This window comes from Channa argus, chromosome 11 (assembly GCF_033026475.1).
Source record: "Channa argus isolate prfri chromosome 11, Channa argus male v1.0, whole genome shotgun sequence".
In the NCBI taxonomy this organism is placed as follows: domain Eukaryota; kingdom Metazoa; phylum Chordata; class Actinopteri; order Anabantiformes; family Channidae; genus Channa; species Channa argus.
The window spans coordinates 26,921,627-26,941,626 of NC_090207.1; the positions used below are offsets into that span (position 1 = coordinate 26,921,627).

General features: G+C 38.8%; 1 protein-coding gene across 1 annotated transcript in view; it reads right to left on the reverse strand.

The window, feature by feature from the left end:
* Positions 1 to 852: 852 nt before the first annotated feature.
* LOC137136613 (protein crumbs homolog 1-like) overlaps positions 853 to 20,000 on the reverse strand; it is a 31,196-nt gene continuing 12,048 nt past the window's right edge. The window contains exons 4-13 of the mRNA XM_067522147.1: positions 19,550 to 19,689; positions 18,301 to 18,486; positions 18,083 to 18,196; positions 12,097 to 13,050; positions 11,078 to 11,619; positions 10,460 to 10,625; positions 9,273 to 10,134; positions 8,021 to 8,137; positions 7,751 to 7,877; positions 853 to 6,218 (exon numbers count right to left, since the gene is read on the reverse strand). Of these exons, the coding sequence (XP_067378248.1) occupies positions 5,997 to 6,218; positions 7,751 to 7,877; positions 8,021 to 8,137; positions 9,273 to 10,134; positions 10,460 to 10,625; positions 11,078 to 11,619; positions 12,097 to 13,050; positions 18,083 to 18,196; positions 18,301 to 18,486; positions 19,550 to 19,689 (3,430 nt within the window). The 3' untranslated portion in view covers positions 853 to 5,996. The remainder of the gene's footprint in view (positions 6,219 to 7,750; positions 7,878 to 8,020; positions 8,138 to 9,272; positions 10,135 to 10,459; positions 10,626 to 11,077; positions 11,620 to 12,096; positions 13,051 to 18,082; positions 18,197 to 18,300; positions 18,487 to 19,549; positions 19,690 to 20,000) is intronic.

Sequence of the window (20,000 nt, forward strand, 5' to 3'; positions counted from 1 at the left end):
TAGCTGAAGGATTCTTCTTCTTTTTATCATGTCAGCCAAGGCCGGAGGCAATATGTTTTCAGGTGGTCTGTTTGTCTGTTCACTCTCATGAATGTGATCTCTCAGGAGCACCTAGAGGCAATTTCTTCAAAATTGACAAAGACATCTGCTTGGACTCAAGAATGAACTGATTTCATTTTGATTGTCAAAGGTCAAAGGTCAGTCTCACTGTGGCCTACATCTGTTCCACTCTTGTGAACAATACCTGGACATTATGTTTAACTTTGTGTGTATGTGGATTATAAACTTTTTAAAAGGGATAAATGGAAATATGTCTCCTATACGTGACATTTCTATTGTTGTTTGATTTTGATTAAGATACTTCTATCATAACTATGTTTTGTAGGGACATAATTAAAGCCAGATGACATTTAATGTTAAAAATAATAAGGAATTGAATTTTTCTATAAAAGATAAGTCACGAATACTTAATATAGTATCAATAAAATGTTTCCAAACTTAGTTCCTCTAAACATTTCAATCTTCCAGAACAACATCCAGTTTTTGTGGAGTTGGTTTCGATGCTCACAACACTTGGTTATGATTAGAAAAGGGTTAATAGAGAAAAATCCTGATGTCTTATTCTTCTTATTAAATCTTATTCTGATGTAATCTAAACTTAACATATGACAGGAATGGCTATTATTTACTTTATGTTTTATTTTAACTTTAACACTGTTGTAAACCATTTCCATACAAACATACCCTGATTCCTATACACAAACACACACACACACACACACACACACACACACACACACACACATATATATATATATATATATACACACAGTTACAGTGCATCTATCAACATTGATCGAAAGTTTACATCTTATTTTATTGACATTAATCCTCCTCAGTACAAATGAACAGTTAGAATATATATTTCAAAATAAGAATTTTTAACTTCCAAATAATTTGCAGCTCAAAAATGGCAAATTCACTAAGGTGTAAAATACATTTTTGCAATAGTACTAATTATGCACAGATCTGAATCATAGTGCCGTATGGTAGAGGTTTAGTTAAAACAGTACCAGTTTAAAGTCAATACCATTCTGGAGGTATCCCGGAAATATCTGTTCTGCATGCATCCATCTGTTGTTGAATTCACAGTATAACACTGCATGTTATACTTTTTTAATACAACATTCAAATATTTGAGCAGAGTAAAACATTCAAATATTTCTGTCAGTTACTTCTCCTTTAAATCCTCTAACGTAGTCTAAACAAAGGCTTTTGTCTAAATAAAAATGAAAAACAAAACAATCACAGGATGTTCAGGTTTCATGGATGCAGGACAGCATTAAGGCACACTTGCATCTCATAATGCATGCACCTGTAGTCAATAAAAATAGCAATAAGTCAATTCTTACCTTTGTTTACCACTACAATAACAGCCGTGCATCCTCAAACACAGTGAAAAAAGCTGATTTGAATGACTGAATAGTGTTATATGTCATTATCAGCCCATAGTTAAGCATTGGTCAGTCAACTGCTACCTACTGGCATAGTTATTATGAGCAAACTTTCTTTACAGATTATCTCTAAACCTAACTTTGTTTTTCATGGCTAAACCAAATAACTAGTGGCACATATTGCACAATAACAACCTACTAAGTCTATGTGGAGCAGGTACCTACTGGCCAATAGGTGCTGATAATAACAGATAATGGCAGTTGAAATCTTGTGTGATACGATTTGAAGTGGGTAAACATTTGAAGTGAGGTGTTGGGAGAAGAGGCAAACCCTATAATAATCATACCCAGAAACAGCAGTTTATCTGATTCATTTGTACTAAGTCTTATGTGTATCATCTCTGACAATTCCTTGCCATCACCTTGAGTAACATAGACCAGAAAATAACATACAGTAAACTCTCAAAAAAACAACCTGCCCAAATAAATTAAGCCTAATACTCTTAATGGCTGGACAAAGGGACGTTGCCGAAGTACAGTTATCAATGGTCAACTTCAAAAGTTCCTTGGTAAACATATCCATTATGCTATCAGTGCAACAACATAATATTCTGAGTTTCTCTTACTTATTCCCACTGGTCCCTCTTTCCTGGCTGATGTTAATCTATGATCATCACAACAAAACACAGTAAAATCCTGCAGGGAAGGCTGTAGGAATTTAATTTTAAAATTGTGGAGGATGTGTTTCATTAAAGGTACTGCAGCTTATCATTCAAGAAACAAAGGCAAAGTCAAACACCTGACATGACTCTATGCTGTTGGAATTAGTACTGTGGAATGAAAGGAGAAAAAAATCCCTTAATGTAACTCTCTCTTTCAAAGGTAGTCCTGGTTCTCTCCCCCCCTGAGGTAAAAAAAAACAATGGTAAATAAGAACAAAATACATTTTCCAAGTACATTTATACTAAATTTCTTCCTCAATTTACATGGGAACTCCATGTACTATATAAAACAGCAGACATAAATTACAGCTACATTGCCTTATGCAGTTTGTACAAACAAATGAATATGGGAGTTTACTGCCTGTTCGAAATAAAAAGTATCGCTTTTTCAAGACCTTCTGCATTACACGCTGACACTAAATGTGCCCATTTGCATCAGTGATTGACGCTCAGAGCTTTCAGTGTAGTTAATTAGAAACCCGGTGCTTCAAAATTGAAGCCATAATCGATGATGGAAAATAAGAACAGAAAAACTCTCATGGGGATAGGGGTGGTGGATGGTACAACAAGGCACAGGACTTTTCCACAGGACAACGGGATTCGTAACGCCAAAGCGTACCTGTAGCATCATTGTGGTGCACCAAACGAAGTGCAAAGCGGCACAATTTTATGCCTTAGGAAGCGTCAATATCTGATGCTGTGGGAAGAGAACATGTTGGAGCACATCCTTAGTGTGGTGTGTCTCCTATTGTAAATCCGGCCCAAGAATATGAGAGGATTGAAAGATAAAGATGATTTATCATTTCAATATTTAAAAGTGGTATTTACACACTTTATGAACTTTACGCCCACATATTACCAAAAACCATGGGGATTAATAAGCTGACATAAAAGCCTTCTGTGTTTTGCTTTCAAGCTTTACACCACCTGTTAAACTTGACTGTAGCTATAGCACTGGATTTGTGCAGATGCTGAAATATGGAAATTACAGATACACAGTGTTGCCACAAAATTTTAAGAACTGGAGCTAAGAGACCAGACTAAACAAACCACACTAAAATATTGTATGTGGACAGTGGTATCCACATACACACTCAATAGTCACTTTATCAGGTGAACCTGTGCAGTCTAATGAAATCCAATACATCAGCTCCGCCATGAATTCTACTTTTACAATGTTATAATTATATTTATAATAATAATGTTAATAAAACATTAGAACCGCCTCTTCTTATAATGCACTCCAGTACGACTCTACCACCCACTATGGCCTCAATGATAAACAGTGAGTAGAATTATCACCTTTGTGACAGTTTCAAATTAAAAACTGAGAAATTGTAGCCTTTGATTGACAGCTGTACCTAATAAATTGGCCAGTGAGTTTACGACAGGACAATTAAAATGTGCCACATAAATGATTTGTGATCATTTCTAATTTCTCAAGTGAATTATATTAAAAATCAAATCCGAAACCTGCTCTAGACAATCTCGACTGAGTCATGGATACCGACCATCAATAGATCATGATCAAAAAACAACTTATTACCCCTTTGAAATTATACAATACTACATTCATTATTGTTCAATGCTTTTGTAAGTTATATTCAACTATGACTTGCATGTCACTTCCCTTTCAAAAGCCGTTTACAAAAAAGGTGGTAAACGGCTACAGTATATCAGTCTGAGTGTACTGTATATCAATCCACCACCTTTAGTTACCTGGTAAAGCATCTCAGTTAAGTTGCTTAGTAAAGTTAGCAGCACTAGTGAGTGGAGAGTGAAAGGCAAATGATCTGTGGTGTACAGATGTCAGTATAGTTGCATCAGATTAAGGGCTAATCAGAGTTTAAGAATTCTTAACTCTAATGAAGAACCCTTAACATTACTCTTAAGGTCAACAGTGATCAGTCTGAACAGCATTTGTGGAACATACAAAACTAGGGAGCCAACAGGCTTTTGTTGATATAAAATAAAGCACTCATTTGCTTTCTTTCTGAAAGTGAGGTGAAAAGATGAATAACAGTCTTATTTTTGTGTTAAATAATCATGGTTAGCCTATAGCTTAGCATGAAGAATTAAAGCTGGGAAACAAATATATCAGTACATCTTTTTTAATGTTCTTATTTATCCACCCCCCCCCCCCCCCCCCCCCCAGCTTTTCTATGTAGCGTCTCCAGTTAGACTATAGTTTGCCAAAAAGTATCTATTAAGATTTTCATTTCACTAACCAATCTAACATGAGTCGGTTAATTGGTAACCTCTCTGTGAAATATACTTTCACAGAGATTTCTTTAATACATTTATTTAAAGAAATCTAACTACAAACTTCCATTTTTAGATTTAATTTTTTTTTTTTTTTTTTTTTTTTTTTTTGGAGGGGGTGGGAATTGAGTTATTAGACAAAAAGCGTACTTAGCTGTTTCCCCTTGTCTACTCTTTATACTAAGCTGCCCTAACAACTAGCTGTCTCCTGCTCTCTATTTAACACACAGAGATTTAACACTTTTCTTACCTCACTCTTTAACAGGTGTTTAAATTAAAATTCATTTAAATTCAAGGTAATTCATTTAAATTAGCTAAACATGTGTCTTTTTTAATGAAGTCTCTCATTTTCCTTCCTATTTTTATGTTATTACACATAAAGTTATGTCCACAAATACCAATGTGACCACTGTAGACCATTAGATTATATAGAAAATAAATAATGTCCCTTAAAGATATTTGGAAAAAACTAAGAAACAAACAACAACAACAACAACAACAACAAAAAACAGTGACTTGAACTTTTGCAACATAACATAAGCAACACAAAGATTTGGAAAAATACTCCTATCATACTCACACAGTAACAACACAGGCTGGACAAAGTAATTAGCCTGTTAACATACAGTGCACAATGACAAAATAATTCAACACATATTAACATCTTTGACTCTGGGGAGGCAGCGTTTCAGTCCACACATTCAGAAGGGTGTTAGCAGGTTCTGTTGCCCCATCACTTGAACTGTTTATATCCTTTCATTTACACTAAACAATGCAGTTCCCTTAAGAAGAAATTGCTTAGTCACAAAAAAACAATGGATTTTTAGATGAAACAAAATGGCGAAAGAATACTGCCTTCAACATAACACCCTTTTTCCATGGATGATGACAACAGTGTATAGTTTCAAAAATCCTGACTCAGCAATGAAAATATTACATTTGTATCAAAAATAGTTTCCTTTGAAAAATAAAGTTTAAAAAAACACTGTTCCCTCTGGAAGCAAAACAAAATCAGGAAATGGCGAATTATTTAGGACTGGTATTACCTATAACAAGCTAAAGCCAGGATTTAAATTAGTGTCTCTCTGGAAAAAAATCACAATAACCAGAAACAGTCTTTCATATGTAAGTAGTTCTGATAGGCATGTGTTGGTGAAAGAAGAGGTTCCCTTGCAATTTCAATTTTTACAAATAAAACTGTAATTTGACAGATTTTTGTTTCCAAATGTATTTTCTCCGTCTACAGTAAACATTCCTCTCTCCCCAAGTCTTTAGTACATGTGCTCTTTAGAGGGCTTTGGTCCCACGCAAATCAAGCTTGAGCTTGTCCTCAGCACCTAAACTTCCAAGGAAACATCTACGGTCAGAATGTCCTTTGACCAAACCAATGGCCGCCCTTACAGGACAGCCTGAGTAATTGTAAGATCCCTCTGAGGCATCAGCATCAGTAGTTTTCCCAGGCAGAGGATCAGTCATTGATCTATACTCCATCTACTCCATGTAGGACAGAAGAACCAAGCAGTGTGACACTGCAGAGTATATGTTTTCTAAAAAGGCCTCAAATCAGCCTCTCTTCTGGTGGCACTTTAAGGACACTGCCCATCTCCAGCCTGGCACCAGCCACCTCCTGAGAGCTAGGGCTGTATGTGCCCTCCGACTGGCGCTTCTTCCGGGCCGTCATGATGAGGAAAAAGACTACCAGGATGCCAAGTAACACACACAGCGTGGTCAGAGGGATAGTGACCGCCAACCAGGAAATCCGTTCTTTATGCTCTTCTTTCTGCAGACAACAAGGAGCACAGGGCTTAATGTGTTGTTCTAGTTCCTACAGCTTAAGTTGTAGACACACTAATTTCAGCCCAAATGTTGATAGAAATTTAAATTATTTAAATTTCATCTCATATCAATTGCTACTGCCAGTCTAAAAAAAACTGAAAACAACTGTGATTAAACATGATAAAATACAATAAAGTGAGTGTTTGTATCACACACATCAGGTAAATAAAGCAAATGGTAAATGCTCTGCACTTATTTAGCGCTTTTCTACCTATTGGTACTCAAAGTGCTTTACACTGCTTTTCATTCACCCGTTTAAACTGACAGTCACACACACAGATGGGGGTTCAGTGTCTTGCTCAAGGACACTTCGACATGTCACTGGAGGAGCTGGGGGTCTAACCAGCAACTGGGGTATTGGTGGACGACCCGTTCAACCTCCTGCACCACAGTCGCCCCAAAAGTCTGTTGTAAGTACAGATGGATCTAAAGGTTTGTGATTCCCACCCTCAAATATTAGGTGATTTGCCTTGTAATTCTTTAAGCACATTAGCCAACTTTGTTTTTAGGACATAGCTAATGTTTCAACACAGTTGTCTTTAATAAAAATAAATAAATAAATGACTGGTAGTGGCTACTTATGTGATAAAAGTTCAAATTAAAGACAAATAATCCTTTGATTCTGGCACACAGCAACACATTAAGATCACATTTTCAGTCTTTGCCTGAGGTCATTGCCTTTGTTTGTTGGTATACAGCTGACATTTGACCTAATAATGACATAAAGTAGGCTCTAAAACGGTCTATCAATGTTCATTAACATGAGTAAAGCCAGCGGTTCTAAGGTATAAAGCTGTTATGAAAGGACGACTCCACCAAACTTGCTCTCTATGACTTTAGTTTAGGGTTTAAGTACTTTAATGCTAACTTCCCTCTGACTTCACTATATCAAATGGCTTTCTTCTTCTAGCTGAAAAACTCCTACAGATGACATCACCCGGAGGAGTTTTTCATCATTAGGAGAGCTTTGTTAAAGCAGCTTAACCATGACATGATTACAAACGCCAATTTAATTTTGTGGTCTTTGTTACATCTTACTTATAATGTTATATTTACTACTTTTTAATTGAATGGTGTATTTGTACATCATCGATAAAGTAATTTAATTTGCTGAATCTACACAAACTAAAATTTTACACTTCTATACTGTTTTTTTCCCTTTTAAGCTTCACTTTCCAGTACTTTCAAATGCTCTTTTAACCATACGTAATATGAGCCCTGTCACTGTCATTATTTCATTTACAGTATAAAGAACACAATTCCACTATAATAATTTTCAGGTTTTGATTGAAATTAAAACATTGTCATGGTTCCTTATAGTAGATTTATATCCATTGCCTTTATAGCAGCTACAAGGAACCTGAACCAAAGCCATGAATTTTATAACAATCGTTCAGATTCTGTTTAAGCACTTGTGCTGTGAAAGTCAAATAACTCAAAGCTAGTGTCAGTGAAAAAGGTCTGTCCGTCACTTACGTTGCTCCCACACAGTGTGCCACTGAAGCCTCGCACACATACACACTGGAAGTGGTTGAGTCTGTCCAAGCAAGTGGCACCATTGAGACAAGGATTAGACTCACATTCGTCTATTTCTGTCTCACACCTGAAACACATCAGCAGGGTTTTAACACAACTCTGACTGACAGAGCAGCAGCTAATACCACACACTCACCTGACCTTTACACTTGGATCAGACATACTTTCTCCAGGTGTAGGTCTGTCCTGAGAAATGTGTGTTGCACTCACCTGTTGCCAGTATATCCAGGCTTGCAGGTGCAGTTTCCTCCGGAGTCACCTCCAATACAAACCCCTCCATTGAGACACTCTGTTTTTGCATCACATGCCACTGGAGGAAAACGCCACCTATTAGACATGCAAAAAATACCCTCTATTACAGTCTGTAATGTGAGAAATAAATTAACAGTAAAAAAAAACAGTATTTTAGTACAATTCAGAATAGTTACTCTCCTCTGGAGCTTTTAGGCCTTGTAGGTGCACGTGTATATCATATTGTAAACCTTGACCTTAAGAGGAACATGCTAATTCTGAGAAGATAGTAAATCTAACCTTTTCTGCCCCGTACACTGTGTGTTTTTACATTGGAAAAATGCCTGTTGCATTGGTTGCAAAAAGTCCTGTCTTAATAAATGCTTAGTAAACATTCATACTGTATGTTTGTTTTGCTTTCACACTGGGTAAACACAAAAGATTCATCTTTACCTATCAATCCATTGAAGATCATTGTGCTTTTTATTTAGATGCAATAAAATATTGAATATGATCATGGAACTTGGAAATGCATTTTGAAATTGGAAAATCTGTAATAAGTGGAAATTAACTCTTAATTCAGTTTGAGTTATTTTTATTTAAAAATAATGGGTTTGTGGTGTTTTAATTTTCATGAACCAATGAAGCAGTGCCTCCAGTCAACAAAGATGGCCTACTTTACTCCTTTCTCTAACCGCCGGGCTTCTTTACCTAGAATTTGGTCTTTGCTGTGACATTTGAAGTGACATTTGTCTTCTGGATGTAGATGGACAGCTGAGTCTTGTCCTAAGGAGCTTGCTCTTCTGTGCTGTGCCATCCACTTGTAAGGTGTTTTTTTTTTTGGGGGGGGGGGGGGGGGGGGGGGGGGTTCTGCAATGTACACATCAGCCATTCTTTGCTGTATTTTACTGCTTATGTCTTAAGTTTCTAATATAATTCAGCAGCATATTGAAGAACAGCGCTGTACTGTTTGGCAAAGTCCCAGTTTAGGTAGCTACAGGGTTTGAGTGCTTCCCTGGTGTGTAAATGCCTCCACTCTTAAAGGAACAACGTATAACTTAATTTTGAGACTTTTTGTTGCTGTAGAATAATCTCATAAATTGGGTAAATAAAAATAATAGAAGTAACTCTAAGTGTTGAAACCAATGGAAGAGGAAAGAGGAAAAACAGATAAGAGCTCCTTTTATCTACAGCGAGAACAGAGAACACATAAACAGATTATCATACTCACTGGCAGCGCTTGCCGTGGTAGCTAGGAGGACATAAACATGAATGAGTTCCTGATGTTTCCGTGCAGGTTCCTCCATTAACACAACTGAACTCCAGACAGTTATCCACCTGCTCCTGACAGTCTTTCCCTGTGTAACCAGGCTCACAGTCACACTGGTAGTTTGCCAGGAGGTCTTTACATGTGCCATAGACACAGGGACTTGAAGCACACTCGTTTACCTCGGTCTCACATAGCATTCCCTCCCATCCTGGAGTACAGCTGCAGTTAAAGTCATTGAACTGGTCCTGACACTCACCCCCATTGAGGCAGGGATTGGAATCACAAATCAGTTCACCTTGGCATCCTATGATTGGTTCGTGTCCACCCAGCCAGGAGAACCGGCTCACCTGAGGGGGATCTGACACATTCATGAATGGCAGGTACACGCCACCCACTCTCACCTCGCTTAAACAGCCAGTGTATTTTTCAGCCAGCCAGATTATAGTATCATTGAGGAAGTTAAGGTTGCCACCAACAGTGAAGCTGTCACCCACTCTCTGGCCATCCACAGTAAGGCACCAACGAGATGCTGACTGTGCAGGGTCAACCATTGACAACTGGATGTGGTGCCATGCTCCATCCGCAATGGTCCTGTCACTTGTGAAGGCCAGCAACTCTGTGTCCACTCCAATGTGCAGTTTGACCAGCACTGAGGAGTTGAGCAGACCCAGGCAGAAGACTTCAGTTCTGCTGGTGGCTCGCAACAAGACCCCATTCTCATCTCGTGTTCGTATGTTCATCGTGATGTTGGTTACAGGGCTCAGCAGGGAGCTGTTGGCAATGTACTGGAGAGAGTTGTCCTGAAAAGTAGCTTCAGTTAAGCCTGTTGAGGGAGAAGGTTGTTAGCAGCTTTGTTACTGATAAGCTACTGATATTTAACAATGTGTGAGAGTTACATGCTGATTCAAAGGTTAAGTCTTTTTAGATGTTACATGATTGATGTATTATAGTGTGTCTTCAACGCACTTCTTAGACTCTTTAAGTCAGGGACATTCTTCCGTCTCTTGTACTAAGAAGTGAGGGTCTAGTGTAGGTTGTCCCTCAGAAACCTTCAAGGCTGTAAGTCTAATTAAGCTAATTACCAAACAAATAAAGTTAACCTGACCTGGGTTGTCTTGTGTCGAGACCGATGATAAAGGATTACTCACACTCATAACCATCCTGTCGGTCAACACAGTGCACCCCATCAAAACAAGGATTGTCGACACACCACAGACGTGTCTCACACAGCTGGCCTGAGTAGTTAATGGAACAGTCACACCTAAAGTCATTCCAGGTGACCTGACATTGTCCACCGTTGAAACAGGGCTCATCCTGTGCACAGACAAACACAGATGGATGGTTTAGATCATTGCTAATCTCTCACCTGATGCGACTGCAGGGTTAAAAGCCACAGAGAGGATTGAATGGTAATTTACGGATCTAAAGGATTCAAAACCAGATTAACTGGGTTGAGGCACTTCAGTAGATAGCAGAGCATGGCACTAACACAATAAGCACAGGTTCAGTGTCAGAGACACACACTGGGCTTCATTAAAAAAGACTTTTCCGTGATATGCTAAATCTGATGCAAACTGCTTTATTGCATAAAGTAGTGTCTATTGATAGCTGCTGTGTAGTAACCGTCAGATTTAGTAAACTTAAATTATACTCCACTACAAACATCAGCCACACTATCAACTTTTTTACATTTCACTTGATCTTGAGGGGATTAAATCATCTTAAAGGTTTGTCTGTCCTATAGCTCAGTTCTATTTCTTATTTACCTTGCATGTATCATCACTTTGGCATCCGGGCAGCACATTCTCCTCTGTGGTTGCCTGGTAAACCCCCACCCCCTCTGGAAGAGCCTCAGTGGTCATGTGCATTTGGTCAATGCGAATGTCCTGCAGGCAGCCCTTGAAGTTTCCACCCCAGGCAATCGTGCTCTTACCTGCAGGGAGCCCTCCGACATATGCCACATCCCCTGCCTCTACACTCACATTCCCTAAGGCACGGTGATTCCCTGCTTTGGGGAAGACCACATGACCATAGTTTATCTTTATGGTCACCAAATTGTTGTTGCCATCAGTGACAAACTTGGCCTCTGACAGCAGGGTGGTGTGAGGGCTGTAAACAGCAACAGTGCCTTCCTTCAGATAGATTGTCAGGTACGATTTTCCTTCCCGACAGAGCTGCAGCAGCATACCGTTGTTTTTGAGGGAACGCATTAAGAAGGAAATAGTGAAGTTGTCTCCATGGTTTTCTGTAATATTAAACATCATGTAGCTGGTGGTGTTCTCATGGCCAAAGGTCCATGATGGGTATTCTTTGGTGGAAGAGGAAAACAAAACATTGTCAGTATAGGTGACATCTAAATCGGCATTTTTTTTTCTTAAAGGGACTCTATAGATCCTGTGAAATAAGAGTTTACAGTTATTCTAGTCTTGTGTGGTTCTGGAAGAGGATTAGCAAGAGATAGAAAGTTGCTGTAATTTTTGTTTACATTTTTAGCTGCCTACATGTGGCCAAAAATCAATTAATGCAGCTTAATTTTAAGGAATTGATAATTGAGCAGCAGGATTGAATGTTTTTGTTTGTTTGTTTTTGTTGTTGGTTAAAAAATGTTTCATAGAGAAATTTTGCGCAAAACCAATGAAAAATGCAAAAAACCCATGAAATTATTTTGAGAAGCTCTGATCACAAGCCTCAAGGTAACGTATTCAGTGATCTATTAGGGATATATTTGCTATGATAATAGAATATATCACTGCAAACATGTGAGGAAAACCTTAAGCACTCTCACCTTTCTCACAGCTTTCTCCGTAGTAGGGCCGGTCACACTGACAACTGGCTTGGATCCACATGTCCACACACTCCCCACGTTGCATGCATGGGTCTATCTGGCACCAGTCATTTTTGGTGCAGCCCAGTTCCAAGCCCTGATTTTCCTCTCTCATGAGGTCCTGAGGCAGAACCAGTTTATGGTCAACACGGAGGTCTTCCATACAACCAATGAACCCACTCCTACTGGACATATGGCCAAAATATTCCTTTAGTGCTCCTCCAACATACAGCTGCTGAAAGGAGCTTGGCTGAAGGAAGAGCAGATGATTGTGGCCCTCATTCTGAACTTGGCATACTTCCGCACAGCCAGGTCCTGTTAGAGTCAAAACCAACCTCTCATCCATGGTCACAGTGACCTGGTGCCATTTTCCATCATTAACTGGTCTAGGGTAAGTAATCTGCAGAAATTTCCCGGACTTCAGCCGGGCCCAGAGGGATCCACTGACAAGCTCCAGGGAGACAAAGTGCTCCATGGTGCCCCTGTAGAACAAAACCATGTTGGGCAAAGTGCTCCTGAATCTAAGCTGTATATGGAGACCATGGTTATAGTCAAAAGTCTCTGGTCTAGTCTGGTTTTTGGAAACAGGCAGCTGCATATGGACGTAGCCCTCTGAGTTAAAGGAGAAAGTGGTGGAGGTGTTGCAGCGTTCTCCAGTCCAACCAGGTACACATAGGCAGGTGTAGTTGTGCTCTCCATCATCAGTCAGTGTGGGGACACAACTGGCTTTGTGCTGACACTGGTGATTTTGGCAGCCAACAAGGCGGATGTCACAGTCCCGCCCACCCCAGGGCTCCTCTCCAGGTTTTGGCTTAGGGCAGTGACACAGATAGGAGTTGGCAGCATCTTCACACAAGGCGCCATTCTGACAGGGGTTGCTGTCACACTCATTGATGTCCACCTCACAGTGTACACCTGCATGAAGAGAGGCACTTACATTTAGTGTACCAAAGTGTAGTGTAAATTTTTCACACGGCCGAAACTCCTCTTTCACATCGAGAAAGGATCTCATGGTTAACATAATAATTTATTTAAAAAGACAAGGGGACCACACTTGACCAATGACTTAATTACATATAGAACCAAGCATACACACACATATAGATTAACAGGAAGGTCTAGTGAAGGAAAGGCAAGAGATTTCAACCAGTGTCATTTGCAGATGAAATAACTACAGGAAATAGTCTTAAACATTTAGCGATTAATTCGATTCCTTAACACATTAACCCCATAAACTAGACTTTAAAATATTACATTAAATGCCTGTCATATCCATGCCCCCTCCTCCCCCCCCCCCCCCCCCCCCACACACACACACACACACACTCCAGAAACACAAAGCTGTCTGTCTGATTTCAGTAGTTAGAGCTGCACCATCATACTACATTCAAAATTAAGCCATGGCAGCAGCAATCCAACTGAATTACCATAGTCCTTGAAAATACTCACCCAGGGAACCCTAAAGCTGTTCATCCTCTCTGTGCCAAAACTCCACCCTCATACACAAGCATGCAACCTTCTTCTCTGTTTATGTAGCGTTACAGACTGCTGTACCATACTGTACCTGTCAACAACCAGGGCCCAACACAGCAGCACAGCAGCAGCATCAACTGCCTTCCCCCCATGATCCAGCAAGTCAACAGCCAAGTCATCAGCCAACAAACTCTTCACACTGATGACAGAAATGACACAACCAGGTCCTCTCTCTCTCTCTCTCTCTCTCTCTCTCTCTCTGTCTCTCTCCCCCTTTCTCTCTCTCGGCTTACAAATCAGAAGTGCAACCACTCCAGTCTCCTGCACAACGCAAGCAGTCACGAGTGATTACAGGGCAGCCCTGCCCACCTTTTCTCTTCCATCCCTACTCAAATCCCTCCCTCACTCACACCCCCTGCTCCTCTCTTGTCTGCAGCCCAGCCAAAACAGAGTGGTAAGCCTCCAACCTCCAGCTGGCTCCTGTCAGGGTTTGACAAGTGGAATTTAGTTCCCTCCTTCCTCCATGTGCTGGCCTGTGGATGCCCACTAGTGGCAGGAGCTGCAAGAAAGAACCCGCAGGAAGTGCTGTAGGTTCAAGGTGATGAGCTACTGTTGGCCTGAAAATTGTGGGACCAATACATAGAGCCAATATTTCATAAAAACAGAATGCAATGATTTGCAAATCCCATCAACCCATATTTTAATTACAAGAGAACATAAACAACAGATCAGATGTTGAAACTGAGAAATGTTGCCATTTGATGGAAAATGTTCATTTTGAATTTGATGGCGTGATGTTTACCATTGTGTAGCATCTCTTCTTCTTTTCACAACTGTCTGTAAATGTCTGGGACTTTAAGGAAACCTGTTGCTGGAGTTTAAGAGATGAATGTTGTTCAATTCTTGTCTAATGCAACATTGTAGCTGCTTAACAGTCCTGGTCCTTTGTTGCAGATTTTTTTAATTTTATGATGTGCCAAATGTTTTCTTTTGGCGAAAGGTCTGGACAGCAGGCAGGCCAGTTCAGAACCCAGACTCTTCACCTGTGAAGCCATGTTGTTGGATGTATGCAGTATGTGGTTCAGCATTGTCTTGCTAAAATATGCAAGGCCTTCCCTGAAAGAGACGTTGTCTGGTTGGGAGCATATGTTGCTCCAAAACCTCTATGTACTTTTCAGCATTTGGTGTCTTTCCAGATTTGTCAGATGCTCACACCATAGGCATTACAGCTCCCTCATACCACCAGAGATGCAAGCTTTTGAACTGTCGGCTGATAACAAGCTGGATGGTCCCTCTCCTTTTTAGTCCACAGAACATGGTGTCCATGGTTTCCAGAAAAAAAAATTTCATTTTGATTCAACTGACCATAAAACAGTTTTCCATTTTGCCTCAAACCATTTTAAATGAGATTTGGCCCAGAGAACACAACAACGTTTCTGGATTTTGCTTACAAAGGGATTCTTCTTTTCATGATCCAGCTTTGAGGATTGCACGATGAACCATGTTCACAGACATTGATTTCTGAAAGTCTTCCTAAGAGCATGCAGTGATGTCCAGTAAAGAATCATGCCTGTTTTTAATGTAGTGCATCTTGTTTTGACTTTCGTCCTTCTCCCTTCCCCTTGTCCCTTGAGATTCCTCCTAATCCTCTGAATCCTTTGATGATATTATAAACTTTAGGTATAGTTTGGTGGGATCCTCAAAGTCTTTGCAATCATACGTTGGTTGAGGAACATTTTTGAAATTTTTCCACAATTCTTTGGTGCAGTTTGTGACAGATTGGTAAACCTCTGCCCATCTTTATATTTGATAGGTTCTGCCTCCCTGAAAGCTCATTTTATACACAGTCATGTTACTGACCTGTTTCCAATTAACCTAATTAGTTGTCAAATGCTTCTCCAATTTTTTTTTGATTTGCAATCACTTTTCCAGCCCTTTGTTGCCCCTCTTTCAACTTTTCGAAATGGTTTGCTGCCTTCAAATTCAAATTAAATTAATATTTTCCGTGAAATGGTAAATTTTCTCAGTTTCAACATCTGATAAGTTGTTTATGTTCTATTGTGAATAAAATATGGGTTGATGGGTTTAAAAATCATTGCATTCTATTTTTCTTTACGTTTTCACATCTTCCCAATTTTTTGAAACTGGGGTGTATCATTATTATATTAATTTTTATATTTAACGTTTTCTTTTAGCGTTAGAATATCAGTATACTTTAACAACTCGTTATATTACCTTAATTTTACTTTTAAATTTCTGAATGTCAAGTCTGATTATATAAAAATAAATTCCAGTGAATTTAAAAAGTATTTAACTTTAATTATTTTCTGATTTAAAACATTTGTTCTAGCTGAATGTGGATTTAATATTATGTTGCTTTAATATAGGGTATGCAAACTTTTGCATACTGTATGAATAATGCAGATATTTTTGTCCTGTGATCTGTAATTTATTAAATTAGCCACTACACTTCATTTAATCTAATTTATAGCAATAATTCTACCCCAGACGTTATTTAATACAACATGCCCTGTATCAGCCTTCAGTAACTCAGTCAACTCATTGTAGCTCTTAAGACTGGGCTGTAAACCCTCGGCCAATGTGCAATGAGAAGGAGTGACACAACAAGCACCAGTAATCTCTAGAGGATTATCAGCCAGAGTAAACCAACTTATACACGTGAGAAGTCAACCTGTGGTATACATCCCATAAACAAACAATGAAATCTGTCATGGTAAACTGTATGTTGATAGATGTATGTCACATTTGCAACTGATTAATACGATTCCATTTTTGTGTTGTGGAGTCTTCCTCTGTCTGTGCTTCCTGTAGTAAACCATTGGAATGAAATATATGCTCATACTTTTTTTATTGTTTTTTCATCAGGCTTTAATTAGTCTTAATCTTTAAGCATCTTAACTATAATCTCCGTCCCTGTGACAAATTTCTTAGGAGACCCTATTTAATACCCTATAGAGGCCCTTGACATATGGCACCTTTTCAGTGTTTTCACATCTTATAAAATAGATAAAAGTCAAATTAGAAAAAGGAGGAACATTTGCATCTTTGTTTCCAAAAAAAATATTTTATCATTTATTATCTGCTAATCAAGTATTTGACAAATTATATAAATTGATTTCTAATGAAAATACCATACAAAGAGCAGCACTATGGAGGAATATTAAGAAAAGCTCAACTTAATGGCTCAACTTTAATATTCTATGTCACAATGTGAGAAACAACTAGGCAAAACCCAATCACAATTAATTGGACTCTTATTTATTCAGATAGCTTGTGTGTTAATAAATTCCCCATTTAAATGGACAAAAGCAAGGATTATTCCTGTACAAAAAATGGCATATTGTTACAAACAGTTGACCAATCCACAATCCATTTGCTACCCGTTCTTAACAAAACACTAGAGAAGCAAATGCAACTCTTTGTTTAAAGAAAAGCCCTAGAGGTCACTGCCTAAAACACACTAATGATAACTTAGTAGCAGTATTGTTGGATTTTAACTCAGCTTTTGACTTACTGGATGAGAAATTATTGCTTGACAAATTAAAATATTGTAATTTTCCACATCACACTAAACTCAGTTTCAGTTTGTTCAATAGGAAAAAAAGTATTTTATAATAGAGGATATTTACAAGTGAACAAGCTGCAGCATGGTATACCACACGGATGTTGCTTAGGGCCATTGCTATTTTCTGTTTTTTCCAGTGACCTTTCTCTTGTTGCCCTCCTGTATACTTACAAGAAGAGTTAAGTTAGGAATTGTTTTGTTCTTTTTTCTGTAAATGTAGTGGCTGTTGGAACAGGCTGAAGAAACCAAACTTCTCATCATTGTTGAACAGCAGATTCAACTGATTTTAGCAAATCAAAAAAAGTTCAGTCACCTTTGTCTTGACTCCAAAAACTGAATCCCACCTTAGGAAATGAGTAAAGATAACTTGAATGGTAAATGGTAAATGTCCTGCACTAACGCTTTTCTACCTATTGGCACTCAAAACGCTTTACACTGTTTCTCATTCACCGATTTGCAGTCACAATCAAACACAAACACACACACCAATGGGGGAGCTGCTAAGCAGCTGACCAACACTCACCTGGAGCAACTAAGTTGGGGTTCAGTGTCTTGCTCAAGGACACTTCAACACGTGACCAGAGGAGCTGAAGACCATTCTACCCACCTGCACCACTTCTGTCATTTTCTAAATTGGTGGTATTTTTAACAACTTATACAGACACTAAAACCAAAAACAATTTGCCTCTACTCAAATATGGTATAAGTTTGACCTCAGGTACATTAAATACATTGACCTCAGGAGTGACTTAACATGTCTTAACACAAACTGTCAGTACTATAGAATATAAACAATAACAGGGAAAAGACACAACTCAAATGGGAGCAAATAGAAATCTGCAAAAAAATAATTAATAGAGATGGAGCGAGATAAGAAGTTTCTCCTACCCATGAAGCCATCTGGACAAATGCATTGATATAAGTTGACCATATCCTGGCAGCTTCCTCCATGTTGACATGGAGCAGATTGACACTCATCCACATTGACTGAACAGATGTCTCCTGCGAGGGGAAAAAATGATGAAATTCATAGTCTCATAGCTACTGATCAGTTAATGAGGCAACATAACAAAAACATAACAGAATTCTGCTGTGAGCTGACTTACCAGTGAACCCTGGCAGACAGTGGCAGATGAAGCCAGCTGCCTCTTCATAGGTGAAATTGGCTCCACTGAGTTCAGGCAGCTTCCTGTAATTCAGAATATCTGAGCGCTGGAAGCACTCACCACTGTTCTCACAGGGATGCTGCTCACACTCATTGATATCCACCTGGCAGTTTTCTCCCTCATATCCTGAAAACAAACACATGCATATACACACAAATACATGTTTAACGCTCAGGGTTTGACTATAGCCACATCTGTTGTAAGATTAAAGGATAATTTGTGCCATTTTCTAAATTATTGTACTGTCCACAATCACAATGAGTCCCTTTACTCACAATTAGTATCTGTCAGTCTGCGACCTGGATAAGCTTGTTCACATCAGCCAGACAAATCGCTCTAAGGGTAAAATATTTCTTCATTCCAAAACATGTGAATGGTGTATTTTTAACAAAACATTGTCCAAATTGATGTGAATCACTATAATTCTCCCTGAGATGTCACATATAGTGGACCAGCTTACTTCAGATCACTATGTAAAAATAAAATATTTGGCATTTGTGTTCACAGAAACATAAATAGGAATATCACAACAAACAGGATGTAGCATCGAGAGATTAGACTTTTTGTTTTAGCCACAGTTAAAATTAGAACACATTTTACAATATGATGGCAGATTTCTCACATTTGGTGACCTTGAAAAAACCTTAAGTGCTTTTTTTGGTCAAGAAAGAACATTTCCAAAACATACTCTTATTTTTGAACTGTTGTTGTTTTGAACTGTTTGTAAGTTTGACTGAAAACATCAGAAGTTAACTGATGACTTTCTGTAGGAATGTGCTTATGCATAACTTTGCCGTAATTCTCACAACCTTGCCAGATTCAAAGAGTACAACACTACCATTTCTATTCAGCTGAACTGTGTGCCCCCTCTTGTCCTCCGAGCTGAAGGGTCAGATAGTTCGATGCTTTTATTGCATTTCATTTATGTGTGGGAAACTCCAAAGGACATCCATTTGATTTCCTGATTTTAGTTTAGTGATCAAGCAGAGCCCGTTATCCATGCATTAGTGAAGGTAAACTCACTCACAATAATAGCCGTGAGTTTGTTCACAGTGTCATTATATTACTGGATACTGAGTGGGACGGCTTTATAACAGATGATGATAGTTGGAGGTTAATGGTTTCTGCGTAACCTCTGCAATGTTTAAACGTTGATTTATATCACATCTAGTATTGAACCTCTATGTACCTGGCCAACAAAGGCACTTGTACTGGTTGATTCCCTCCAGGCAGGTGCCTCCATGCTGGCAGGGGTTCGAAGCACATTCAGGGATGTCCTCTTCACAGTGGTCACCAACAAACCCTGTCCCATCACAGTCACATTCATAGCTAGGAAAAGCAGAGCCACAAAATAATTATGAATTTATTGTCAACAACACAACAAATTAAGAAGAAAGTAATCTTTTTATTTCTCAAAATCAAATATTTGCCCAAATATTATTAGGAGATGGTATAATAGCACATTTTCAATTCAAATATTCTCAATGGCTCTATTTTCAACCACTAAAAGAGAACATAACGAAAAATCAACTAATGCTGAACACTGGCCACTGATGTGATAAATGGCAATTAAAGATAACAATGGCAGAGGGAGGACATCCTTTAACAAAAGAAACCTCCAACAGAACCCAACAGAACAC